Source organism: Aphelocoma coerulescens, unplaced genomic scaffold (assembly GCF_041296385.1).
Source record: "Aphelocoma coerulescens isolate FSJ_1873_10779 unplaced genomic scaffold, UR_Acoe_1.0 HiC_scaffold_56, whole genome shotgun sequence".
Lineage (NCBI taxonomy): Eukaryota > Metazoa > Chordata > Aves > Passeriformes > Corvidae > Aphelocoma > Aphelocoma coerulescens.
The window spans coordinates 632,776-660,022 of record NW_027183905.1 but is presented as its reverse complement, the minus strand read 5'-3'; the positions used below and the strand labels follow the sequence as shown (position 1 = coordinate 660,022).

At 56.0% G+C, this 27,247-nt stretch overlaps 1 protein-coding gene and 1 pseudogene across 1 annotated transcript; both read left to right on the top strand.

The window, feature by feature from the left end:
- Positions 1-2,967: 2,967 nt before the first annotated feature.
- LOC138101919 (uncharacterized) lies at positions 2,968-6,256 on the top strand. The gene is made up of 6 exons (XM_068999671.1): positions 2,968-3,048; positions 3,335-3,667; positions 4,209-4,456; positions 5,006-5,121; positions 5,221-5,416; positions 6,253-6,256. Exons 2-6 carry the CDS (start codon positions 3,362-3,364, stop codon positions 6,254-6,256), a joined length of 870 nt encoding a protein of 289 aa, XP_068855772.1. The 5' UTR covers positions 2,968-3,048; positions 3,335-3,361.
- On the top strand, positions 6,156-27,019 carry LOC138101903 (zinc finger protein 850-like; annotated as a pseudogene).
- The last annotated feature ends 228 nt before the right edge of the window (positions 27,020-27,247 follow it).

Sequence of the window (27,247 nt, the reverse complement as noted above, 5' to 3'; positions counted from 1 at the left end):
ACTGACAATGTAAAGACAACCCTTAAGATGTTCAGTCTGTTTACCACTTCCATAATAACCTTGTTCAGTCCATTTAGAAAGAGAAGTCTCTTCTTGCTCGTGCTATGAAAACAGTATCACACCGAGACAGCCACCCACTTCCAAATATTGTTCAGTCCATTTAGGAAGAGGAGTCTCTCTGCTTACGATGTGAGTCCCTTCCCCCGACTTGCAGCTTTTCCCGCAACTGCTTTCGAGGGTCCACTCTTGAAGTTTTTTGGGGTACAATTTTAAGGTTGAGCCGTTCAGAAACAAAAACAGAGGCCCTTCTCCTTCCCTAGGAGCAAAGGGTCTTCCTTATCTTCATCTTTAAGACTGTCTCTGGGAACATCTCTAGGAACTGAGGTTTTCTCCTTGTCCCGTTTGGAGCAAAAGTCCTCATCTGGTTCATCTCTCCCTGTCCAAACTTCTCATGAAATTACAGCTGTGTCAGCATCTGCCTATTGCTTATGAGTTGAACACTCCACCCCCCATATCTTTATGAAATTACAACAGGATACTCTGATATATCATAGCTTCACAATGGAATTTCAGCTTTAAGCCTCTCCTCTCTCTCTCTTCCCTCAGGTTTTCAGCTCTTCACAGCAATAAAAGGGTTAATCTCACCTCGGCCTTGCAGCTTTGCAGCTGGAATGTTGAATTTCTCTTATCGAAGTGGAGGGGGGGGGGAGCCAAGCCGCTCTGGCTGCCCACAGCAAGGCAGCGGGGGGGAGGGGGGGTCCACGGGTGGAACAGGCCCATGGCTCCAGGCTGGCCGTGGCCTGGCCCGGCCTGGCCTGAGCAGGGCCTGGCCGGGCCTGCTGGCCCCTGCACAGGGCCTGCAGCCACCTGTCCCAGCGCCGGAAACGAGAGAGAGCTTGGGGGGGAGTTTGTCTATTCTTAAGTGTGTATCACAGAGGCGGTCACAACTTTACGTGGCTTAAAGAATTGTCCATATTCAACCTGGCCAGCTGATAGGTTCTATCAGGTCCCAGAGGAAGCTGTAAGCACCCCTTAGCAAGGACATCCCTTCCGGGACTATGCTTGCTAACCTATGACAGCCAGCTCGTGCTCCCCCCTGGGAGGGGGCTTTGGGGAACCCCCTTTTTCCTTGGGCCCCCCTGGAATCCCCATTCCTGGGCACTGGGACCCCCCTGAGTCTCCTTCCCCAGCTCCAGGACCCCCCTGCACCTCCTGACCCTGCACCAACACCCCCCTGCCCCCCCTTTCTGGGTATCCACCTCTCCCAACCCCATGATCCCCCTTTTCCCTGACTCTGGGGACCCCTGGACCCCCATTCCCGGCCATCCCAGGGCACCTCAGCCCCAGGCCTCCCTTTGCTGGGAAACCTGAACTGGGCACGGGGCTTTGCAGCTACTCTGGGATTTGTGATCACCTAAAGGGAGCAGAGGGGAGGGGAGGGGAGGGAAGGGGAGGCGAGGCGAGGCGAGGGGAGGAGAGGAGTTGGAGACTGCAGGAAAAATTGGATCTGCTGCTCCCAGAGCTTTCCCCGCTTTGGGCCAAACCCAGCGGGTTCCAGGCAGAGTTTGGCCGCAGGGCCCAGGAGCTCAGCCCAGCCCGGCCCGAGGGTCCTGCAGTGCATGGATGTGGAGGGTCCCAGGGGGGTCCAGGGGGTCCCAGGAGAGGATCCAGGTGAATTCCCTGCTTCCAGTGAGGGATCTGTATTTTAAGAGAGGTGGGTGATGGTGCTGTAAAGGAGCAAACTGCAGAATAAGTCACAGAGAAGTCATTTAAGCAGGGACTACCCATGGTTAATTCCTAAACCCAAAATAAGTCAGTATTTATTTTGAGGGAAAATGATTTCTAGTGGCATTTTGAGGGTCAACAGGATAAATACACAGAAAATAAATACAAAGAAAATACAAAGAGGTGAGACAGGAGTGGAGCTTGCTGGATTGATCCTGGGCAGAGCCCGGGCAGACCCTGCATGAATTTGGCTGCCTGAATGCAGCTCTTGCCCAGGCCCCAGGGGTGGCCCCCTCTGGGTGTCTCTCCCAGCACCACAGGGATGCTCCTGCCCCTTCCCTGGTGCCCCAGGGTTCTGCAAGTGCCTTCTGGGGCCACCCAGACACCTCCCTGGGCCTCTGGAGGCCTCGTGGCATGGTGCAGACAGGGATTGAATCAAAGCTTCCTTGGAAGATGGAGGCAGGACAATATTGCCCATGATCTTCTTTCCAGCTGCCCTCCACACTCCTGCAAATCCTGCTGGGACACTCAGGCTCTCCATTCCGGGGCTCTGGAGCTCCCATGCAAACCCATCCATCACTGTGTCCCCTCTCGCATGGATATCAAGGAAATGACACAGCAATGTCCAGAAAACCTGAACTTGATTAACTTGACTGCTCTAAAAATTTGCAGCTGGGGGGTGACTGGAAGACTACAGGGTGAGAACCTTATGCCTCCAAAAAGGGTCAAGGGTTTGGAACTGGAACAGTCAGGGAAACTTCAGCTTCTGGGGGAAAAGGTGGCTGGGAGCTCTGCGGCTGAGGATGTGGGGCTTCACTAACAATGGGAAAGGAGGGGAGAAGGGGTAAAAATGGAGGTTTAGGAGCCCTAAACGTGGCGTGAGGGGGGTGGGTCATCCCCAAACTGAGCCGAGGGGAGCAGGGATTTGGGAAGACTATGGGAAAGAGGTGGGAGAGGGGGGATAAGAGGAAGGGGGACAATGGGAAAGTGTCCCCACCATTTGAATCCCTGGAGCAATTCTTTGGGGCTTGCGGGGGAGGGGGGATGGATCCGCACTGGAGGGGTCCAAGCCCCCTGCCCATCCCTGGGGGGCTCATGGGGGATTCCCCCACCCAACAGCCAGTGCTGCAGCAGCCGTGGGGCGGGGGGCGGGAGAAATAAGGGACCGGATGGGCACAGAGGAGGAGCGGGAGGAAGAGGAAGAAGAGAGGAGGAGCAGCAGGAAGAGGAGGAGCAGGACGAGGAGGCGAAGGCGACGCACGACGTTCGCTGCCCGCTCTCTCGCCGCGGCCTCGGGAGCATCGTCTCCCCCACATCCCGCAGGTGAGTGGGGAGGGGAAGTTCGCCCCAAATATATCAGGTGGTCCCCAGAGAGGGGAGAACCCCGGGATCCGCGGGACCCCCATCAGTCCAGAGGAAGGGAGACCCCCAGAACCCCAAAGTGGAGAGACCAAGGAGGGGGAAATCCTGGGATGGGTTTTCTGGGCTGAGTCGTGGTCGTTTGGAGATCTTTACAGACACAAAACCCCCAGTGACTTTCTGAGATGGACCTGGGCAGGAGGAACCCCCAGCCCAAAGTGGTCACCCCTTGTTTCTCCCCCCAAACCAGGATTTGTCATTCCCAAGGCGTGGCCGGATGGAGGAGGAGGAAAAGCCCCGGAGATGCCGCACGAGGAGGGGCTGCAAAAGCAGCCCAAAGAGATCCAAGGAGGAAAGAGCTGCTCTGTGCCGGGAAGGCGGCCGGAGATCCAGGCGGAGCTCAGAGCTGGGGGAGAAGCCTCAGGGTGGGGAGAAGCCCTACAAGTGCTTGGAATGTGGGAAGAGCTTCAGCCAGAGCTCCAGCCTTATCCATCCCTGCAAGATCCATAGTGGGGAACGACCCCGTGAATGTGGGGAATGTGGAAAGAGCTTCAGCATGAGCATGCTCCTGATCGAGCACCAGGTGATCCACACAGGGGAACGGCCTACACCTGCACGGAATGTGGGAAGAGCTTTGGGGGCAGCTCCATGCTGAGAAAGCACCGGCACACCTGCACCAGGGAGAGGCCCTGCGAGTGCCCCGAGTGTGGGAAGAGCTTCGTGCGCTGCTCCAGCTCCATCCCCCGTGGGAGGATCGGCATTGGATGATCCCCAGTGACCCCCGTGGGGCAGAGCCCTGGTGACCCCCGTTCTGGGTGATCCCTGCTGGGTGGGGGGAAGGTGTTGGACTCATCAGTTGCCAGGCAGACCCTCAGCACCGAGTGCCCCGCACTGGACTTGGCCTCCCAGTGCCGTGCACTTCCTTCCCACTCCCACTCCCTCCCAGTGCCACCACAGACCCTCTCAATCCCTTCCACTAGCTCTCAGTCCATTCCCAGGCCACTCCCAGACCTGCACCCTCTCTCCCAGTGCCTCCCACTGCATTTCCAGCCCCTCTCAGTGGTGCACCAGCCCTACAGCCTCTCTCTCTCCATGCCTCACCAGCTGATCCCAGTGTCTCACAGCTCTCTCCCAGTGCCCCCAGCGTGTCTATCTTGCTGGTGCCTTTGAGCTCCCAGCCCAGTCCCGGCTGCCTGCTCTGCTCTGGGATGGATTTCTACCCTTTGGAGATCCAGGTGAGGTGGTTCCAGAGCCAGCAGGAGCTCTCGGGGCACGTGGTGGCCACCGACATCATCCCCAACGAGGACTGGACCCACCAGCTCCTGGTGCTGCTGGAAACTCCCCCTGATGTGGGGTCACCTCCACCTGCCAGGTGAAGCCACGTGAGCCTGGAGCACCCCCTGAGCCGGCACTGGGATATGGCCCGGCCCCCACAGCACCGGGGGGAGCTGGGAAGGGACTGGGGAGCCTGGGAGGGGAATTGGGGTGTGCTGGGAGTAACTGGGGGGGAGTTTGACAGAGCCTGGTTTAAACTGGGAGAGGAGCATGAGGGGCTGGAGGGGCTGGGAAGGGGTTTGAAGGATGTTGGGGAGGCTGGGATGGGGCTACAGGGGTCCTAATGGACACTGGGAGGGAGTTTGGGGGTGCTGGGTGTAACTGGGAGGGAGTTTGAGTGAGCCTGGAGGGGCTGGAAGAAGACTGGGGACAGAAAAACAGGGGTTGGGATGAGGTTGGTTGTGCAGGGAGGAGACTGGGAGGGGTCTTGGTGAGTCCTGGTGGGGCTGGGAAGGGACTGGGAAAGGGTTTGGGGGTCCTGAGAAGGCTGGGGAGGGACTGGGCGGAGGTTTCAGGGGGCCCTGGGAGGGTGCTTGGAGAGTCTTGAGGTGTCTCTGAGAGGTTTTGGGGGTCCTGACCCCTGCAGACCCCCCAGAGATGCCGCCGGTCGCTGCCTGCAGCAAGATGCTGACGGGGATCGGGGACTTCGTGTTGGGCTTCGTCTTCCTGGCGCTGGGTCTCGGCTTCTACCTGAGCAAGAAGGTGAGGGGGGGTCCCGGCGTTCGTGTCCCCCCTCCCCCGGAGCTCTGTGCTCTCCTGGGGCCCCCCAGCCCAATGTCACCCCCTTTTCTCTGCCCACAGAGCTCCTGAGCCGCCGGCGGCCGCAGCCCCTCCCCGTGGCCTCGGGCCCGGCCGGGACCACCCACTCCGTCCCCGCGCTGATTTTGGGGGGGTCGTGTGTTCCCCCAGCCCCGCTGTCATTCTGCCCTAGCCCGGCTGTTCCCAGTGTTCCCAATAAAGCTTCCCAGTTCGCCCTGGTGCCGTTTATTGGGGGGCGGTGGGGAGGGACTTGGGGGTACCCCTCGAGGGGGGCCGAGATTTGGGGGGAAGAGGAGAACCTGCCCCGGGATGGATCGGGAATGGGGACCCCCGTGTGTCCCCCCCGTGTCCCCCCCGTGTCATCTCGCTCTAGGGGAGCATTAGGAGGCCCCTGAACTCCAACACGGTACCCAGCGAACCCCCAAGCCTCCCCACAGACCCCCAAGGACCCCACAAAAATTTCCCCCCAAAACCCCCGCGAAATTCAGCCAAGCAAAGAAGGCGCTGAACAACCTTCAGCCAATCAGAGCGCGCGGCGCTGGTGACTCACCAGTTGCCAGGCAGACCCGCAGCGCTCAGCGCTCCCCACCCGGACCCCACCTGCGCCCCCCCCTCGCTCCCAGCGCCCCCCGCCAGGGGAATTTGGGGAGGGGGCGCGTGGGGGGCGCCCAGGCCGGGCCCAGAGCCCAGCGCTGCCCCAGCCCGACCTGTCCCGGCTCCATCCCGGCTCCTCCCGCGGGATGCGACCGCGTTGGGAAAACGGGGGGCCAAGGGTGGGCGCTGGGCCCGGGGGGAGCAGGGATGGAGATGGAGGAGGAGGAGGAAAAGGAGGGGTGAGGAAGGAGCGGGAGAAGGGCCGGAGGGAAGGGCAGAAGGAGGCGGGATTAGGAAAGAGGAGGAGCGGGAGAAGGGGGTGGAGGAGGAGCCAGGGAGGAGCGGGAGGAAGAGGAGGGAGAGGGGAAGAGGAGGAGCAGGAAACGGAGGAGGAACAGGAAAAAATTGTAGGTTCCGGCGTCCGTTGCGTCCGCAGCAGCTCCGGCCCTGGGATCATCGCGCTCACCCCGCATCCCGCAGGTGAGCGGGGAAGGGGAGCTCGCCCCAAATATATCGGAGAGTCCCCGGTGGTTTTTTTTGGGGGGGGGTGGATAGATAGAGCCGAGAGGACTCCAAAGCTGAGCCGCAAATGCCACTTGGGCGGATAACGGGGGTCCACGACTGGTTGGGGTTTTTGCTGGGGGGAGGGAGGGGGAGATGGTTGCTGCCGGACGAGCCCGGGCAGTGGATGGGGGGATGTGGGATCCCCGGATCATCCCTAAGCGGGATCCTGGGGAGGGGGGACTGCAGGAGCCACGGGACCCCCATCAGCCCAGGGAAGGGGGACCCGCGAAACACCAAAGTGTGGCGCTCAGAGAGGGGGAACTCCTGAGAGGCTTTTTTTGGTTGAATGTTGGTGGTTTGAAGAGTTTTACAGACACAAAATGCCCGGTGACTTCCTGAGATGGACCTGGGCAGGAGGAACCCCCAGCCCAACAAACTCACCCCTTGTTTATCCCCCAAACCAGGATTTGTCATTCCCAAGGCGTGGCCGGATGGAGGAGGAGGAAAAGCCCCGGAGATGCCGCACGAGGAGGGGCTGCAAAAGCAGCCCAGAGAGATCCAAGGAGGAAAGAGCTGCCCTGTGCCGGGAAGGCGGCCGGAGATCCAGGCGGAGCTCGGAGCTGGGGGAGAAGCCTCAGGGTGGGGAGAAGCCCTACAAGTGCTTGGAATGTGGGAAGGGCTTCAGCCAGAGCTCCAACCTGATCCGGCACCAGGTTATCCATACTGGAGAACGGCCCTACACCTGTTTGGAATGTGGGAAGAGCTTCAGCCAGAGCTCCCACCTGGTTCGGCACGAGGTGACCCACACTGGGGAAAAGCCCTATGAGTGTGGGGAATGTGGGAAGAGCTTTGGCTGCAATTCCGACCTCAACAAGCACCGCAAGATCCACAGTGGGAAACGACCCTACGAGTGTGGGGAGTGTGGGAAAAGCTTCAGCCAGAGCTCCAACCTTATCCGGCACCAGACAATCCACACTGGGGAACGGCCCTACAAGTGCTTGGAATGTGGGAAGAGCTTTAGACGGAACTCCAGCCTCAATGTCCACCGGCGCAGCCACACCGGCGAGAGGCCCTACGAGTGTTCTGAGTGTGGGAAGAGGTTTCAGACCACCACGAAACTCCTCCAACATCAGCCAACACACACAGAGGAGAGGCCCTTCCGCTGCGCTGATTGTGGGAAGGGCTTCAACCGCAACTCCCACCTTGTCAGCCATCGGCGCATGCACACCGGGGAGAAGCCCTACGAGTGCTTGGAGTGTGGGAAGAGCTTCAGCACGAGTTCTGACCTGATCCAGCACCAGAACATCCACACTGGGGAACGGCCCTATAAATGTAGGGAATGTGGGAAGAGCTTCACCTGGAACTCCAACCTCAACAAGCACCTCAAGATTCACACTGGGGAACGGCCCTACGAGTGCGTGGAATGTGGGAAGAGGTTCAGGTGGAGCTCCCACCTCATCAGCCACCAGAATATCCACACCAGCAAACGTGAACGGCCCTACGAGTGTTTGGAATGTCGGAAGAGCTTCAGCCATAACTCTGACCTCATTAAGCACCGGAGGATCCACACCGGGGAACGACCCTATGAATGTGGGGAGTGTGGGAAGAGCTTCAGCCAGAGCTCCAACCTCATCCGGCACCAGACAGTCCACACCAGGGAACGGCCCTACAGATGCTTGGAGTGTGGGAAGGGCTTTAACCGCAACTCCCATCTCATCAGGCACCGGCGCATTCACACTGGGGAGAGGCCCTACGAGTGTCCCGAGTGTGGGAAGAACTTCTCACAGAGCTCTCAGTTGACCCAACACCAACGGAGCCACCAGTAAGGGAAGCCCTGCTGTTGGGGAGGATGAAAGTTTGGTAAGAAAATTTCACAGATATGTAGGCTTGGCAGAAAGATCTCTGAATGTAGAAACTGAGGATGAGATAGAAATGAAAGCAAGTTTTGATATAAAGTAAAAGATGTTTTGCTGAAACACTGACCACTGAATAACTGAGACGGAAAAGGCTAGAGATGAGTTGGAAGGAGATTTTTATGATTAGGACAAAGGTATGTGCCTACAAACAAAGACATGTTTTTCACCAAGTAAGTAAGTCTCAAGAAGAGCATGTTTTTACCAAAAAGAGAGCTGTCGCAAGCAAACAAGAAATGTTGATGTAGCAAGAAGAAGAGAGGTCTGAGAATTTCCCATTGTAAGCTTAACTTGTAACTTACTTACTCTTGTGACTGGATAATAATGACTATAATATGGTAATGGTAGTAGCTATGATAGACTATAGGCAAAGGTAAAGGTATTGTGTATGGTGCTTATTGGTTGTTATGTGTTAAGCTACTCAGCAAAGAAAAGTATATAATGCTTTGTAACTTGAACAGAAGGTGGCTTCAGGTATGCCTACAGCTGGAGCTGGCAGCTCTAGGGCTGGCTCTGGATACCCACTCCCTGAAATGCTGTAACTTTGCCTATGCAATAAACAGCTTTCAAGAGAGCTGCCTGAAGTCCAGACATCCTTCGTTGACACTTCTCCTATATCCCGCGAGTGCCCCGAGTGCGGGAAGAGCTTCGTGCGCTGCTCCAGCTCCATCCCCCGTGGGAGGATCGGCGCTGGATGATCCCCAGTGACCCCCGTTGGGCAGAGCCCTGGTGACCCCCGTTCCGGGTGATCCCCGCTGGGTGGGGGGAAGGTGTTGGAGAGATTTCTTTGCCTTCTCCTTGTGCTGCTGGGATTTGGTTGGTAATAAATTCCCTCCCTGTGCCCAGGCTGGGTCTGTTGTGCTTGTGCCGGTGTTTGCTGAGGGATCTCTCCCAGTCTTATCCCATCCCAGGAACCCTTGGTTAAATTTTCTCTCCCCCGTGCAGCTGCAGGGGGCAGGGACAGAGTGGCTTTGGTGGGTGCCTGGCATTGCTCCAGCATCACCCCAGGCCATGGGCACCCCTGGGATCCCAGTGTGCTGGTGCATTCCTCTCTCCTCCTTTCCAGGCTGCAGTGTGATCTGAGAAACGCTTGTTAGGCCTTGGCCTTGAAAACAGCACCTGGGCTCAGCTCTTTCTGAGCTTGTCAGAAATACTGTCTGCTCCCAGGAACTGCTGAGGAGCTCCTGCTTTCCCCTTATGACCAGCCCTGGAAAAGATTCCTCTTGCCTGAATGGCATAGCATTCCTGTTCTCCCACTTTCAGAGAACGTGCTGGCCCAAACTGTGGCCAGGATGAAACATCGTTATGGCTGAAGCCCACTCTCTTGGGACCCTCTCAACAGCGGCCCAAAAGGAGACCCTTTGAGTTCTCCTGGGCCACCGTGGGCTGGGACCAGCAATCTCCCTCTGAGGGGGCCTGTCAGAGCCAGTAAACCCTCAGGTTTGCTATGCCTGGAGCTCGCCGAACCCCAACGTGTCCTGGGCCGATACCCTCACTCCTCGAGGCCTGATCCTGTGCCCAGCGGGAGAGGAAAAAGCTGCCAAAGTGGGGATTTCACTGACCTCTGAGGGGAATTTTTCACAGGAACCTTGCTTGCTCTGACTGTTTCTGTCTGTGTGCGTGCCCCTGCACATATGCTATAGCAAATCTGGGAGAAATACTGTTTTCATAGGTGTTTAAGTACCTTGGATACCCAAGTTAGGCCTGTAGGTAAGGTTCAGTTATCATTATAAACTCACTTAATCACTGCTAAGTGTTGTTCTTTGGCTAAGATGTGAAACATAAGGTCTAAGCTAAGTGTTTTTAAGTGGTGTTTTTCTGTTAAGTTGCTAGGTATAACTTGGAAGTTACAGCTGTAAGTAAGGTTAAATGCTGTTAAGGGTTATTCCTCTGTTGAATTGTTAAGGTGAAGTTATAAGTTAGGTATAAGTTCAGTGTTGTTCCTTTGTCGAATTGTTAGGCCTAGGGTATAAGTTGAGTTATGAGTTAAAATACTGTTAAGTTTCAGTGTTTATAAGCATTTAGGCTGTGTTCCTTTTTATCCTTGCCCGCACTGTCTTTTGTCCCATGCACCTGAACACCGACCCCACACCCCCACATCCCCCTGGAGAGTTCTCAGCTCATTTCTGTTTTGATTGCCTGGATTTTGTTTGGTTTTGTTGTTTGTTCTCCCTTGTTGTGCCCTAGCTGTCCTGTAGGTGGTAGAGTGAATCTTGACAATGAACTTGTTGTGCTTTGTTGCTTAATGTTAAATCTGACTTTTGCTCATACCCTTGCCACTGGTTTTTTAAGCGATCTCAAACACTTTCATTCGTGACAGCACCACAGTGTCCCGCCCTCACCGAGGGCCCTGACCCGTGCCCGTGTCACAAAGGGCCACAGCCGGCACCCCAGCCACAGAGGGACAGACTGGAACCGGCACGGAGCAGCCCCGGACTTGTGGCCTTGTAGCCTCTGCCGTGCCCCGAGCCCTGGGAGGCTTCGGCCACGCTCGCACCCGACAGCCGCAGCCCGGCCCTGCGGAGCGCTGGGGCTGCAGCCCGGGCCGCTCGGGGCAGGAGGAATTGGCCGCACGGACGTGCCAGGGCCCTGTGGGCAGTGGCTCCATGTCCCGTGGGAGGCCCGGGCCGAGGGTGTCCCTCAGGGCTCTGCCGGGGCACCGGGACTCGTCACTGCCTCGGTCAGTGGCATCCGGGGGCACCGAGCGCAGCCTCGGCGCCTTTGCAGGGCACGGGGAGCTGAGCGGGGCGGGGGCAGCACGGAAACACCGAGTGCCCGCCCGGGGCAGAGCCGGGAAAGCCAGGCTGGAAAGCCGGGAGAGGCTGCTTGGAGCTGGCCCGGGAACTTGGGCACCTGGGAGACAGAGCCGGGTTCTGAACTGACACCCCAAGGCAAAATCCTGAGAAATTACAGCAGGTTTTCCTAGACACTCTTCATTATTCTGTATTTTCTCAACGTGACTTTTTATGAGGGAACATTTTCAGTGGTTTTTTCCATTTTTTTCCACCCTTTAAAAAGAAATCAATCACTTTTTGTTACGTGTTAGGAAGGTCGGGGAGGGAAACATTGTGGGCAACAAGGTTTTTTTTATTCAATATATTTTCAAAAGTGAGATGTGGCAACTCCAGACTTTGACTCCTAGAGCAGTGTCTGGTTCCAGACTGCTCTGCTTTTCACGGTGAGATCTCAGTTCTTTCAAATCCAGCAGTCAGAGCCCTTGAAACACGGAAAAGCTGGGAATCAGGTGAAAGCATTTGGAGGGTTTGCTCTGTCCATACATTCCACATCTCCCCTGGTGTTCGTTCAGCCTCTCCACTCCTGTCCGACGTGCACATTGCTATGTCCAGAGTTCAGTACATGCTTTTATGGGTATATATAGGTGATTATTGTATCCACAATTGCCTTGGATGAGTTCCTGTGATGGTCTGTGCCCAGAGCATGGTTATTGTGTCTTTGAGCCCCGGCAGCCCGGGATGGGCCTTGTGTGGGGCCGGGGCGGGGAGAGGCTCCTCGTTCGCTGCGCGGGCGTTTTGAAGCCTCGCTGCCCAGGTTTTCCGCCGCTCTCTGTCCACCGAGGCTTTTTGCTTGGCTGAAAAGCTTTTCTGGCGCAGGCACAGAGAGTATTTTTTCCTTGCCGCGGTTCGGAGAGGCTGCAGCGGCGAGCCTCGGGGTGCCCGCAGGGAGCTGAGCAGCTGCTCTGTCGGAGCCCGGGGGCTCCGCGCCGGCGGGAGCGGAGCGGCGCCGCTGCAGCCCAAAGCCCCTGCGAGCCGGGCCGAGCCGGGAGAGAAAACAGCCCGGGGCTTCAGCGCCGCTGCTTCGCCTGCCGGGCCCGTGCCCGCGGAGCCGCCCTGGGCAGGAGCTCAGCGCCGGCCGAGCCCGGGCTTTCACCGCCTTCGGAACAGCCCCGGGCTGGTTTTTCCCCGAGGGAGAAGCCGGCGCCGTCCTGTACCGCGTGTGGAGAGCGGGGATTTATCCGGCGTTTTGGGTCTTTTGTCCCAGGGGGTGTGTGGGGGTAAGGGCTGACAATTTAATATCTAGCAGTTATTTACTGTTTTTTCTTGCCTTGAGGGCATTCTGTTTGTTAACAAACCGCTGGAGTTTTCTTCACTTTCATCTATTCATACCCGTTTCCTCTTGGTGGAAAGGGATTATTGGAACCCTGTAGAGGAGGCAACACTCACTCCAGAGTGTCCTCTTTTAAATCGTCTCTCAAACTGAGACACCCTACAAGTGCTTGGAACGTGGAATGAGCTTCAGCCAGAGCTGCCACCTGATCCGGCAGCAGGAGATCCAAACTAAGGAACATCCCTCCTAATGCTTGGAATGTGGGAAGAGCTTCCTATGGAAGTCTGACCTGGTCACCCATCGCAGGATCCACGCCGGGGAACAGCACTACAAGTTCTTGGAATGTGGGCAGAGCTTCAGCAAGAACTCCCACCTCATCAAGGACCACAAGATCCACACTGGAGGATGGCCCTTCGAGTGCTTGGAATGTGGGAAGAGCTTCAGCCAGAGCTGTCACCTGCCAGTACATCCGCACTGGGGAGAGGCCCTATGAGTGCCCCGAGTGCGGGAAGAGCTTTGTGCGCTGCTCCAGCTCCATCCCCCGTGGGAGGATCGGGGTTGGATGATCCCCAGTGACCCCCGTTGGGCAGAGCCCTGGTGACCCCCGTTCCGGGTGATCCCCGCTGGGTGGGGGGAAGGTGTTGGAGAGATTTCTTTGCCTTCTCCTTGTGCTGCTGGGATTTGGTTGGTAATAAATTCCCTCCCTGTCCCCAGGCTGGGTCTGTTGTGCCCATGCTGGTGCTCGGGGTGGGATCTCTTCCAGTCCTTCTCTCAGCTCCTGGGCCTTTCCTTGTGTAGTGGTTTGGTCTAAAATACTCATTACTGTTTATCTTCTGTGAGATAAGAATTAGGAGAAATGCAAAGCAGGCACCAATTTGAATGAATATAAAGAAGTTTATTAACAGACCTAAAAGAAGAAAAGAAAAAAAATTATACCACCTTTAGAACTCTCCTCCTCCCCCCACCTTTCTCCCTTCTCCCACTGACAATTTAAAGACAACCCTTAAGATGTTCAGTCTGTTTACCACTTCCATAATAACCTTGTTCAGTCCATTTAGAAAGAGAAGTCTCTTTTTGCTCGTGCTATGAAAACAGTATCACACCGAGACAGCCACCCACTTCCAAATATTGTTCAGTCCATTCAGGAAGAGGAGTCTCTCTGCTTACGATGTGAGTCCCTTCCCCCGACTTGCAGCTTTTCCCGCAATTGCTTTCGAGGGTCCACTCTTGAAGTTTTTTGGGGTACAATTTTAAGGTTGAGCTGTTCAGAAACAAAAAAAAAACAGAGGCCCTTCTCCTTCCCTGGGAGCAAAGGGTCATCTTCATCTTTAAGACTATCTCTGGAAGCATCTCTAGGAATTGAGGTTTTTCTCCTTTCCTCTTTGGAGCAAAAGTCCTCATCTGGTTCATCTGGTTCATCTCTCTCTGTCCAAACTTGTCATGAAATTACAGCTGTGGCAGCATCTGCCTATTGCTTACGAGTTGAACACTCCACCCCCCATATCTTCATGAAGTTACAACGGGATACTCTGATATATCATAGCTTCACAACAGACTTTCAGCTTTAAGCATCTCCTCTCGCTCTTCCCTCAGGTTTTCAGCTCTTCACAGCAATAAAAGGGTTAATCTCACCTCAGCCTTGCAGCTGGAATGTGGCTTATCACAGTTGGTCACTGACCTCTGCCGGACAGAGGTGCCGCTTTGCTGAATCTCGGCCGCAGTGGAGGGGGGGGGTTCCGAGCCGCTCCGGCTGCCCACGGCAAGGCAGCGGGGGGGGGTTCCATGGCTGGAACAGGCCCATGGCTCCAGGCTGGCCGTGGCCCAGCCCGGCCTGGCCCAAGCAGGGCCTGGCCGGGCCTGCTAGCCCCTGCACGGGGCCTGCAGCCACCTGTCCCAGCGCCGGAAACGAGAGAGAGCTTGGGGGGGAGTTTGTCTATTCTTAAGTGTGGATCACAGAGGCGGTCACAACTTTAAGTGGCTTAAAGAATTGTCCATATTCAAACCGGCCAGCTGATAGGTTCTGTCAGGTCCCAGAGGAAACTGTAAGCACCCCTTAGCAAGGACATCCCTTCCGGGACTATGCTTGCTAACCTATGACACCTTGTATTTCCTCTCCCTGTGCAGTTGCAGAGGGCACAGTTGCTGCCATGCAAAGAATGCCCTCATCTGGGGCCTCATTTTTGGGCACACCTGAACATCTCCATCCCCATTTTGGGGTGCACCTGAGCTCCTGGATATCTGGGACCCCATTTTTGGGGCTGTATTGGGTTTGCACAGTCTGGTTTTGGTAGTAGGGAGGCTACAGGGTGGGTTCTGAGAGAAGGTTCTGGAAGCTTCCTCTATGTCCAGCAGTGCCAATCCATGGTGGCTCCAAAGATGGAGGTGCCAGATGCAGAGATCCCCGGGGATGCAGAGATACCCTCAGCCCCTGGAGGAGCCTCCGCTGGAGCAGGGGATGCCTGAGGAGAGGCTGTGACCCCGTGGGAGACCCGTGGACAGAGGGGCCCCGCTGGAGCAGCCTCTCCTTGCAGGACTGACCCCGGGGCAGAGTGACCCCCAAGGCTGCAGCAGTGTGAGGGGACTGCTGCCCGTGGGATGGACTCAGGGTGGAGAAGTTCCTGGAGAACTGTCTGGTGGGAGGGAGCCCAGAGTGCAGCAGGGGAACGACTCCTGTCCCTGAGCAGCGGGAGAAGGCACCGGGGATGAACTGAGCATGGCCCCCATTCCCTGTGTCCTGCACTGCCAGGGTGGGAGGTAGAGCTGGAAGGAGGGAGGGGTGGGAGGAAGAAGTTTGGAAGGGTCTTCTTTTACTTTTCATTATCCTGCTTGGAGTTTGTTAGCAATAAATTGAATTCATATCTCTAATTTCGAACCTGTTTTGCCCATGATGGTGTTTGATGAGGGAAATCTCCTGGTCCTTATCTCAGCTCATGAGCCCTTGGTTAAATTTTCTGTCCCCTGTCTGGCTGTGGAGGGCAGGGAGAGAGCGGCTGTGGTGGGTGCCTGATACTGGGCCAGCGTCCCCCCACTGCAATGGGAAATGTTCCTGTGTGGCCCTGGGCTATGGGGCCACGGCTGCTCTTGCTTTTGTCTTCCTTATGATTTTATCTTTTGCATGAAATGCTTGTGAAGTGCCCCCGCTGTCCCTTGTGTCCCCTGGGCACCGACAGCCCCGGCCCTTGCCCTGCTCCCCCTCCCACGTTCCATCCCGGCTGGCGGAGCCTTGGAGCTGCCGTGGGGCTGCCCCGGGGGCTGCGGCCCGAGCCGGGGCCCCTTCCCAGTGCTCCCAGTCTGCCCATCCCGCCTGGAGCAGCCAGCGAGGGCTTCAGCTGGGGCGGCAGAGAGGCGCTGCTGGGGGGTCCCACCTCCGCTTGGCTTGGGTTGTTCTTCCCAAGCTGGGCCCAAAAGACTTTGGGAGTTTTGTGCCACAAATCTCTCCCCTCGTGCACTCAGCCAAAGGGGTTTGGGGCGGTTTTCCCTTTTTCGGGGAAATCAAAGCCATGCACTGATGCTCCGAATTAGGGGCGGGAGTCGGGAGGCTGCAGGGCTTGCCAAGGAGCCGGAGGCAGCCAACACGCAGGGCTGGGCAAGTCGGGCCGGGAGCAGCGGAGAGCTTTGTTTCCCTTCCCAGCTGAATGGCGGCTCGGGCCGGGCCCGTTCCAGGGCTGTTCCTCAGCTGCGGCTTTCCCCTCACGCAGCCCGGGGGGCGCTGGGAGCGCGGGGCGAGGCTGGGCCGTGTGCAGAGCCCGCCCCTCGCTGCGATTGGGCGGTGCTGCCGTCAGTCGTGGTTCTGGCGCGCTGATTGGTCGGAGCGGGGAGCAGCCCGGGCCCGGAGCCGCCGGCAGGGCGGCCGTGGCGCAGCAGAGGCGCCATTGGCGGAGCGTCTGTGCGGGCCCGGGAGCGGCGGCGGCGGCCGGAGCCCGGTGAGGCGGCGGCGGAGCTCGGAGGCGGCCCCAGCGCAGGTGGGAGCCGCGCTCGGTTCTGGCGGGGCTCGGCGCTGGCTGCGGGCGGAGGGGGCGGCAGGGGGCTGGGGCGGGTTCGTTGTGCCGTGTGGGCGCCGTGTTCGCCCTGGCGTGAGGGCGCTGCGGGAGCGGCTGCCCGCGCTCTCCTTGCCGCTGCTGCCTCGGCAGGAGCCGGTGCCGGAGCAGCGCTGGCTCGTCCCGGCTGCTGTGGGTAGGACAGAGGTGGCTGCCCCGTCGGCGGGAGTGTGCGGGAAAGTTCCCGTGGCCAGAGGTTTGTGTCCCCAGAGGAGCCGGAGGAGTCCTGTAAAAGGAACTTTATTCCTGGAGCAAGGGAGAGGCCACGGGGCATTTCCCGTGGGGTCTGTCCAGGTGTTGGAGGACGCAGCCTCCTTTTTATGCCGATTTCCCGGCCGCATCTCCGTGTCCCTTTCCCCAGTGGCTGAGGTCCTTGGAAGGTACAGACTTCCCGATGCGCCTGCTGCATGTGCCCCTTAATGTGCACACCCACTTTGTAGAACATCCGATATTCATGGCTCTGTTAAGTCTTTGTTCTTCTTCTGGAAGTTCTGGAATTTAGCAGGATCTTTGCTGAAGCAGCACTCCGTGTCAGTTAGTGACATTATCTGAAATTGATGGTTTCTCCTGTTACTTCATTGTTTACGAGTCCCTGGCCCTATGTCAAAGCAGATTTACACCATCTGTTTGTAAAGACATACTTACCGTACTCCTTTCGATCCCTCTACTTCTTATTTTCGCAATAATTGTCTTTACAACCTTTAATTACCATTGACTCAATCTGTTCTTCCTGGGCCGCCTTTGGTTTTGGGATTATTCTCAGTGACCTCATTCTGTGTCCTTTTGTGGCCGTTTCTGGGTCAGGAGGCCTGGCTGCCACCTGCATGCCCTTGATCCCCTGCTGAATGAGCTGCACTCAGCAAGGTGTGGTGCATGGTAAAAAGATGAGAGTTGCTACAGCACATAAGAGGAGAAACAGCATTGGTTTAACCCATGGTCTGCCAGGGAACCACGAAAATGTGTCCCATTCCCGTCCTTTCCACGTTTGGAGCGGTACATGAGCTGCTTTCTTCTTTCCTTTGTTCTCTGTTTCACCACTTTTCCTTTGCCATCTCTTTTTCAAGAGCAGTTTGAGTCATTTAATTTTCCACAACCTCCTGGTCCTTCTGCTAAAAGGGAATCTGATGCCATCCCAGGGTGAAATGTGGCGTTGCTCATGGGAGTGGATTGGTGGCTGAGAAGGTCAGGAGCTGTGTGCTTGGTTATGGTTTGGAGGACAGCTTGTAATCTAATGATGCATTGAAATGATCAGTGGGTTCTCTGGCACCTGGTATGAATTTGTTTGGGTTCCCAGGGGCTGCTCCATGGTGTTGTAGGATTTGTTCTGGTGGCCGTTCATCTTTTCCCCATTTTTGGGCGCTCCCAAAAATGCCAGGGATGCATCAATTGACCGCTTTTCTCTGATTAAATCATCACATCCTTGGATTCCCAAGTGATTTCGCTGAACTTGTGGCAGCAAAAGCAGCCCAGTGGTCAAACCCACCCTGTATAACCCAGACAGTGCCAGCAGATGTTGGAGTGGGGAGAGGGATGATTCCCCCCTGCTTTTTTGAGTGAAGTTCTCCCAACATTCTCTGTTTGCTGTTTTCCTTTGCAGCTTCAGGGATTTCTGTTGCAGAGTCCGAGATGCTCAGTGTGGGCTCTGCCTTTAGCGATGCAAATTCCGTCTGTGCAGGGAGGCAGAGCTTGGGGTGAGGGGCAGAGGGAATCAGCCCAATTCCTCTGGCAGGCAAGGAGAGCCTGGGACATTGTGCACACTTCCCCCAGCAGAGTTAATTTGCATTTCTAAAGCTCCTCTGCTGGCTGCCTGGGAAGAAACTTCTCTTTCAGGGCAGCCATCAGATGAGTCCCATTTGGCCTCTGAGAGCCTCTTTGTTTCCCCCCCCCCCTTTTTTTTTTTTTTAACAATTTTCTATTTACTGTTTATGATTTAAAGGGTCACCTTTAAAGCTCTTCTGGTTTGCAAAATGCTAAGGGTGAACAACAAAAAGCCCATACCAACCACTCACACAGACAGGAAAACCCCAAAGCAATATCAGATTTTTTCTACTTCTTCTGCTAAGACTAAAAATTTATTGTCACACCCCTGGGCCAAACCCAACTGACAATATAGAAGTAGGATTATTATGAAAAACCTTCTAATGGTGTAATCTAGTCACACCCAGCCCAGAGTGTGAGTGTAACTGAGAGCCAGAGTGGAATTCTCCCGCTGTCTCCCGCAGCACCTGTGGCGAGTGCAGGCACAGAAAGCTCTGAAGCTCGCCCGGTGCCAGCGAGGATTGGCCCTCAGTGCCTGGAGATGCCAGAGGAGGTGCCCAGCCAGACAATTTCAGCAGAGGATCTGTGGGCAGCCCCCGGGGCTTGCCCCGCTGTGGAGCCCTGGCTGCTGCTGCGGCCCCTTCTGTGCAGGGGCAGTGGCGGCCTGGCCTGCTCCTCCTGCAGCCGGGGAGTGCAAATCCGCGGGGCTTCCGAGAGCTTGAGGCGAGGCTGAGGGGTCCCCCCGTGTTCAGCTGTGCTGGCGGCTGTTTCTGTGCTCGGGGACACTTGGAATGGGCCACGCCCTTGGCCACCAGTGGTGCTTCTTTGCACTCCTCAGGCAGGACCCGATGTCCTGGTTGGATGTTGTGGGCAGCAACGTCCCAAGGCAGGGTCTGTGCCAGCCGAGCTTCCTGTGGAAGAGATTTCACAAGAGACAGGATTCTGGCCGCAGACTGCTTGAAACAGACATCCCTTATCTCCACCCCCCACTAGGTCAGAATTACCAACGTGAGGAATTGCAAGTATCAATTCCAGGGGAGATAATTGAATATCTCCCCAGGGTCTGGCTCTCCTTCTTGCCAAAGCCAATGGCAGCAGCCGTACCCGTGGCATCTTGGTTTCTCTGAGCAGTTTCAGAAGGTGTTTCTTTATTTCCCCATTCATTCTTTCTACCCGAGCCAGACTCTGGGGGTGCCAGGGCGTTTGGAGGTCCCACTGTGTTCCTAAAGCAGCCAGAACGGCCTGAAGGGTCATTCCTGTAAAATGAGTTCCCCTGTCTGAGTCTATTGCTTCCACAATCCCATATCTTGGAATTGTTTGTTCCAAACATGCCTTAAGAACTGATGCAGGGATTGCTGAAGCGATTGGACAATGCTTCTGCCCTGCTGTGAGCTGCCATGCTGTTAGCAGAAGATATTGAAGCCTTCCTGCTCAGGGCATTTCAGTAAAATCCACCTGGAATTGTTGGAAAGGACGTACAGGCCAAGGCCTCCCTCCCTGGCAAGTTTCTTTCTAACCTGGTCATTGGCTTGGCACAAATCATGCAGCCTTCAACAGCTTGTTTTACCAGAACACAAAGACCCAAGGCAGGACATCTTGAGGAAGGCTTCTGCCAATCCTCCAGAGCTCCAGTGACTCCCTTCATGGAGTTGTTTTAATATTTGTAGGGCCAAAACTTTTGGTATCCATTGGTTAATGTCCTTTGTAAACCAGTTCTCGTCTCTTTCCTCTGCTCCACTGTTTTTAATTATCTCCAAATCCTCTGGGGGAAAAGAGAGGAGGGAGGAAAAGGGAAAAAAGTGCTGCTTTCCCAGCCTCTTCCTCTGCCAGTCCCTGACCTATTGGCTCCCCTGAGCAAATTGCCTGGTGTTCCCTAACGTGGGTTATTGCCACCCGTGTTGGTAAATTCACCACTTCCAATAGGTGAGTAATTAAACTTCCATGAGCGAACGTTTTTCTCCTGCAGGGTAACAAAGCTCTTCCCTCCCACAGTTTTCCAAACCCGTGGACTACCCCCTGTGTGTACTCAGTCAGTTAATACGTTCCCTCTTTTCCTGATATAATTCCCAGGCTCTCACAAGGGCACAAACTCCTCTGTCTGAGCTGACCTGTAACCTCCCCACTTCCTCTAATTCCCTTCTCTTAATAGCAGCATATCCTGTGACCCATTTCCTTTCTGCTGCCCTTGAGGACCCACCCATAAACACCTTTTCTCCCTCAGGCCAGGGAATGTCTGGTAAATCTCTCCTAGGCCGGCTCTGGAGCTCTGTCACTTGACTGCAGCCATGGGTTTCTTGCCAGCCCTGTGTCCAGGGCCGTTCAAACAGGAGGCTGGGTTCAACCCTTCCCCTGTCCTCAGCTCTGAATCCTCCTGTTCCATCCAACAAGTTTCATTCTGTAAGAACCGAGGGCTGCTCATCCATTTAGAGGCTCCTTTGGTTAACAAAGCTTTACCTTGATGCCAGGCTGGAACAGTCAGAGATTCTGCTGCTGTCAGTTTTCAGGCCTCAGTTGCCATTAAAGCCGGGGCTGCACAATTCTGCAGACAATGAGGCCACTCTCTGGCCACTGGGTGAATCATTTGAGCCCAGGAATTCCTTTGGCATGGCCCTGATTAACATCCACATGCAATTCAAATGGTTTTTCCCTGTCTGGGGGGGCCAGGGCAGGAGGCTCAGTTAACCTGCTTTTGAAGCCTTGTAAATTGTGCTTTCCTTCTGGTGTCCATGATGGGGTTTCTTGCCTGGCAGGAGAGGAGAGTTGTAGGGAGAGATGCCTGGCTCCAGAAGCGCTGCCTTTAGCAGGGACTCAGTAAGAGGCTGTAACCCCTTCCTTGCCTCCCTTGGAACAGGGTATTGCTTTTAGACACCACTTGTCCTGGTTGCTCCAAAGGAATTTGGAGAGGCTCCATATCTGATTTTCCCTATTTCCCTGGGGCTGCCCACACTTCTGGGTTCACTTCAGCAGAGGCCTTCGCAGACATTTGACACAAAGGTCCAGCAGCGTTAGCCTCTGTATCTCCTTTGACAATATGAATTTGCATTCCCACTTCAGCCACCAAATGCCTTCCCAGTAAATTACAATCACAATTAGGAGCAAACAGAAATTGATGCATTTTGAATCCATCTCCCAGATCTACTGATAGTGGTTGAATAAAACATACCTGCTCATTTTTCCCACTTATTGCCTGAATAATGAAAGAACTTCTTGACAATTTCCCCCCTTAGGTGTCAGATTTGGAGTGGATCGAGAGGCCCCTGTGTCTCTCAGGAGTGGCCTCGTCTCGATCCAGACACGCCCTGAATGTTCTCAAGGGCTCTGGTGCGGTGGGTCCCTGGTCTGCTGGGAGCTCTGCCAGCCCTGACAATCCATGTCCATGTGGGGTGGACTTGCTGGTGCTGAGGGTGCTGCTGTCTGTGCTTGCAGTGTCCTTCTGGCCTGCAGATGGACCCCTGATTCCTTGCCAGGGGCTGTTTGGGTGGGCTCTGCCGTGCCGAGGAGGGCAATGCCTGTGCCAGGTGCTTGTGGCCACCGCTGTCCCCTGGGTGCTGGGGCCCCCTTGGGCCCTGCGGTTCATCCCTGGGGGGCTGTAGAAACTCTGCCATGGCCTTTGCCTTCACCTTGGCCTTTAGCTCATCCCTTCTTGCATTCCCCTGCTGAGCCTTTCTGGCCAAGTGCTGCAGGGGCTTCTTGTGCCTCTCCTGCAGCCCCCTCAGTGCCTGTGGGTGCTCATCCTCTGACAGCTGCTGAGCTTTCTGCAAAATCACTTGTTTTTGCAGTGACCCAAACAAGATCGGTAAAAGAAAATCCTGATCCTTCCATGTACAATCCACATTTCCCAGATGTTCCTTCTTCTCCTCCTTGTGCTCACCCTCCCCTCCACATCCCGTATCCTAGAGCTGGTCCCCATCCTGCCACAGTGTCCAAACGCAGCCCTGTGGCGGGCAGGGCTGGCAGCTCCATGGGGCTGGGCAGCGGCTGGGGCATCCCACAGCCTCATGGGGGCCGGGGGCTACTGCTGGCCTTGTGTCATGGTCCGCTAATACAAGCGATGGTCGTGATGGCTCGTTTATAGATCTCAGAGTGCAAAAGGACACAAGGGATTTCAGGTTTAATCAGAACAGTGCACCTTTATTAAGTGCCCACAACATGGTAATGCGCTAGAGGAGAGAAAGGGAGAGAGAGAGAGAGATAAAGAAAAGAAAAAACAAAGTAAAAAGAGTAGAGAGGAAGAAGGGGGGCTAATAGCTACCAACGAATGAGACGAAGTCCTCGTGGTCTTCTGCCAATAGATTCATCTTCTTTCTGTGGGGAGATCTTGTCTTGGTTAATTTATAAAGTCCCTTTATAGCCCTTTTCAGAAGCGAGAGGCAGCTGGCCAAGAGCTGGGGAAACCTACAGCCGTTGTTATGGGGCCCGTTGCTTTGGGAAGCAGGTACAGGACAGGTGTACAGGACAGGTCGTTCCTTTCCGCTTCAGCGCAGTCCTTTCCTCCTGGACAGCGAGAGTCCACACAGTCCACTGTGACCTGCACTAATTTTCCTCAGGAATGCATACCAGTTCCCAGCGGGCACACCTGCAGGCAAGACTTGGCAGACATCCCACCTTAGGCAGGTTGGAACTCTTGTGTTCAGCCTCTGTCCTCGGCGATGATCGTGAGGCAGATGAGGGATCTTCAGACTGTCTCTTACACCTCTTGAATTGCTGGAGGATGCAGCCTCCTTTTTATCCTAATTTTCCCTGCTGCTTCTCCCTCTCCCTTTGCCCGTGGCTGAGGTACTTGGAAGGTACAGACTTCCCAATCCACTGTGTCCCCTTCTAATGTGCACCCTGTTCCCCTTTGTATCTTTGTTCTTCTTCTTCAGGTTCAGGAATTTAACTTGGCCTTGTCTGGGCAGTGTTCCATGTCAATTAGTTCCATGTCAGTTAGTAAATGTTCTTGTGAATGGTTCCTCCCTATCTTGCTATCTCATCTCTCAGTCTCTGGCCCTGTCTGGGGGTGTGTTTGCAAAGAGACATTCCTCTTACTCCTTTCAGTAGCCCTCCCAGCCCTGGCAGCATCGCCCCCCTCATCCCACAGGTGACCGGGGAGGGGGAGCTCACCCCAAATATCTTCAGGGATCCATGAGAGGGCTTTTTTCGGTGCGGGTGTGGATCTTTGGAGCTTGCCTGAAGTACCCTGGGGAGAGGGGAGGCTCTGTGGGTTTTTCTTTTTTTGGGAGGGATGTTTGGATGTTGCAGGATTTCAAAGCTGAGCTGTAAATTCCCCTTGGGGAATATTGGGTGGCCCCTAGGAGGGGTTTTTTTGGGGGGTTTTGGTGGTGGCTGCCAGCCAAGCCCCGGTGGTGGGCAGGGGGATGCAGGAACCCCTCCCCCTGCACTGGGGGTTTGTCCTCCTGGCTCAGGCTCTGGTACCGCGTGGCGATCGGCAGTGTGGGATAGGGGAAACATAGCTTTTGGGGACCCCCGGGGAGTCCAGGGATGGGAGACCCCTGACCCCCTGAGTGGGGAGAATGGAGAGGGACAATGCTGAGGGACTCCAACCAGTCTGGAAAAGGTGTAGCCATGGGACACCTGGACAGTGAAAGGAGGAGCTGGGAGAGGGGGAGCCTCTGACAGCCAGAGCAGGGACCTCAGTGAAGGGTGGGCTAGGGGAGGGGGGAACCCCAGATAGGGGTGACCCCTGGGATTCCCAGCACCCCCAGCAGCCTTGAGAGGGTGGACCCCCAGGGGGTGGGCCCCCAGCAGCTCAGACAGGTGGAAGTCCCAGAACCAAAAACTGAAGATACTAGAGAGGGATTACTTTGGGTTGAATCTTGGTGTTTTGGTGTTTTTTATGAACACAAGATGCCCTGTGACTTCTAGAGATGGACTTGGGCAGGAGGAACCCCCAAGCCAATGCACTCACCCCTTGTTTTACCCTCAAACCAGGATTTGTCATTCCCAAGACATCCTTCAAGTGGCCGGATGGAGGAGGAGACCATGAAGAAGAGGAAGATGTCCTGGGACCCCCAGGCAGGTAAGGAGGAAGTCACTGCCCCTTTCCCCCTCTCTCCTGCTCCATCTCCCAGCCCAGCATCGCCCCCGGCTGCAGGACAGCCCTGCTGCCAATGCCGTCCTGCTGGGGACAGACTGGGGGATCTCCTTCCCCTTCCCTCTGGCACGGAGGCAAAGCCGATCCTCGCCCTTCTTCCCCCAGGCACTGAGCTGCAGACAGAGAACAGGGAGGACAAATGCCCGCATCAGAACATTGTGGAAGAGGCCGTTTTGAGCAGCTCCACGGTGCAGGAATCCAACAGGGAGGAAAAGCCCCAGAGATCCCACAGGAGGAGGGGCTGCAAACCCAGCCCAGGGAGCTGTGAGGAGGAAAGACCCCCCCTGTGCCGGGAAGGTGGCCGGAAATCCAGGCGGGGGTGGAGGTCGGAGCTGGTGGAGAAACCTCAAAGTGGGGAAAAGCCCCACAAGTGCTTGCAATGTGGGAAGAGCTTCAGCGCGAGCTCCCACCTGATCCAGCACCAGAGGATCCACACTGGGGAACGTCCCTATGAGTGCTTGGAGTGTGGGAAGAGCTTCAGGCAAAGGCAGCACCTGACCCGCCACCAGAGGATCCACACTGGGGAAAAGCCCTATGAGTGCTTGGAGTGCGGGAAGGGCTTCACTGAAGGCTGCAGCCTCATTGTCCACCAGCGTGTCCACACAGGGGAAAGGCCCTATGAGTGTGGGGAATGTGGGAAAAGCTTCATCCGGAGCTCCCACCTCCTCACTCACCAGCTTGTCCACTCTGGGGAGCGGCCCTATGAGTGCCCTGACTGTGGAAAGAGGTTCAAAGACTGCTACTACCTGAAGCACCACCAGAAGATCCACACTGGGGAACGGCCCTACGAGTGTCCTGAGTGTGGGAAGAGGTTTCGGAACACCTCCCATCTCCTCATGCATGAGCAAACACACACAGGGGAGAGGCCCTTCCGCTGCCCTGACTGCGGGAAGAACTACAAACGCAACTCCCACCTTGTCATGCACCGGCGCACCCACACTGGGGAGAAGCCCTACAAGTGTCCTGAGTGTGGGAAGAGCTTCTCCTACAGCTCTGCCTTGACCTCACATGAACGGACCCACTGGTAAGGGAAGCCCTGCGAGTGCCCCGACTGCAGGAAGGGCTTCAACCCCTCCTCCAACTTCATCACCCATCAGAGTGACCCCCATTGGGCAGAGCCCTGGTGACCCCCGTTCTGGGTGATCCATGTTTGGATCCAGTGTATTGGGTTTGCATGGCCAGGTGTTGGTAGCAGAGGGGCTCCAGGGCTGGCTCCACTGAGCAGCTTCCAGAAGCTTCCTCCATGTCTGGCTCCTGTTCCGCCCCACCCCCGAAGGTGAGGGTAACCCAGGGTCTGGTTCATGGCTCCCCTGGGGCAGATTAGAGTGAAACAACAGTGAAAGATCTGTGTTTATAAGTATATCTCTGTAGGGTTTATTTTAGAACAGTTTGGTTGCTGTGTGAAGGGGGTTTGGAGCCCTTTTGGTTACCACCTCCAGTAATATTAAAAGCATAAAAGTAACACTTAGGAAATGTATAAGGGTATCTTGTTTGTAAAGACAGGTGTCTATCAAGGAAGGAGGGAACCTCCCTTGGAATGGGGAATATGACTCCCTTCCGTCTGAATTATTGTAACTTTGAAATTAAGGGGCTTTCAGGCAAAGATATGAGAAAAAGAATAACAGCTCTTTACCAGCCTGTAAATGAATACCAAGGCAAGCAAACAAACACAACAGCAGCAACAGCAAACAGAAGCACAAACCCAGTGCCAGCCTCTCCCAGCCACAGGCCCGTTCCCCTCGGTGCAGCTCCTCTTGCGGCCGGCAGGGGCGCTGGCAGCTCCCGGCCGGGCAGGGCGGCTGCGGGGATTCCCCGCGCCTGCAGGGGACGCTGTGGCGCAAGCTCGGCTGCCCCTGCACGCGGTAATGGCGGCCGGGCTGGCGGGAGGGATGGAAAAGGGGCTTCCTTTACAACCTCCCGGGGCAGGCGGGCCTGGTGTCCCTCCGGATGGTGAAATGGGCTGCAGCAGGAACCTCGGAGCAGCAAGCTGGAAGGGCAGGGTGGGCACACTCCGGGGCAGCAAGCAAGAGGCAGCAGAAACTCTGCAGCTGTAGCTGGAACCGCGGGGCCTCCCGGCAGGCAGGGGGTGCTTGGCTACAGAGTAGCAAAAGAAACCCCTGAGCAGTGGCAGAGGGATGGCACGGGGCTGGGCAGTGGCAGCCTGGCTCCCGAACACAGGTGGGAGAGCCCCCCCTGGAGGGGAGTGGGGCTCCGCGATCCCAGGGTTTCCCCTGAGGCACCCAAGTGGATGGTGGAGGTCCCTCTTTAATGAGGTAGGGTGTTAAGGTCCCAGTGCAGGGCCTGCTCTCATGAGCAAAGACTCACCTACTGCAGAAGCAGCAGGGCAGGGCTGGGCTCCGGCGGCGGCAGCGCATTCCGCCCCTCAAGCAGCAGCTCGACCATGCCCCTCTGAAGCCGAGAGAGCAGGAGAGCTAGCAGCTGCTCCAGTCCCCTTTTCCTCAGCCCAGTTCTCCTGTATCTCTGCCCCTCCAAGAGAAACCCTCAGATAAGAGAAGTGCAAGCAGGTGCCCTCCTCCCCTGAGCTTGGCAAATTCTGTAGTCTCTCATAAGTACCCGGTCGTTATTGTCTCCTAGCAACACATATGGGATAAAACTCCCTAAGAGAAAGAAACAAAAGGAACAATCCTAAACCCCAACAAAAGGAAAAGAGAGAAAGTATAAGAGTAGAAGGATACACAGTCAGCAGCCCTGGATCCAGCAACAAAACTTTTGGTTTTGGTTGTTCCAATGTCCCTGTCCTTGGTGTAAGTGATGGTCCCAGGCTGGATCCCGTGGGGGCTGGGGAAGCCCCGGAAACTCCCAGTTCGGTGGGTTAATACAGGTTCAGGTTTGGGTGAACACCCAGGTACCTCCCCCGGGGGAGTTTTGCAGTGTCCGATGTCACACTGTGGATCCCGGGGCACTTTGGGGGCTCTGATGGTTTATGGCCCCTTCTAAGACATGGCCCTGCCCCTCCCGGCAGCGCAGCTGAGCCAGGCATGGCCCATGCGAAGGGATGGCAACCTCCAGGCCTCTGTGTGCATGTCCCGGGCCTGGCCCGGGCGGGTTCCCAGAGCTGGGCCAGTTGTGTAAGGGAGGGCGCT

Coding starts and splice junctions, on each gene's coding strand:
- LOC138101919 (XM_068999671.1), top strand. CDS start 3,362: ATGGAGGAGGAGGAAAAGCCCCGGAGATGCCGCACGAGGAGGGGCTGC. Junction 3,668..4,208: donor TGCTCCTGATCGAGCACCAG/GTGATCCACACA, acceptor AGTGTCTCACAG/CTCTCTCCCAGTGCCCCCAG. Junction 5,122..5,220: donor GCTTCTACCTGAGCAAGAAG/GTGAGGGGGGGT, acceptor CTCTGCCCACAG/AGCTCCTGAGCCGCCGGCGG.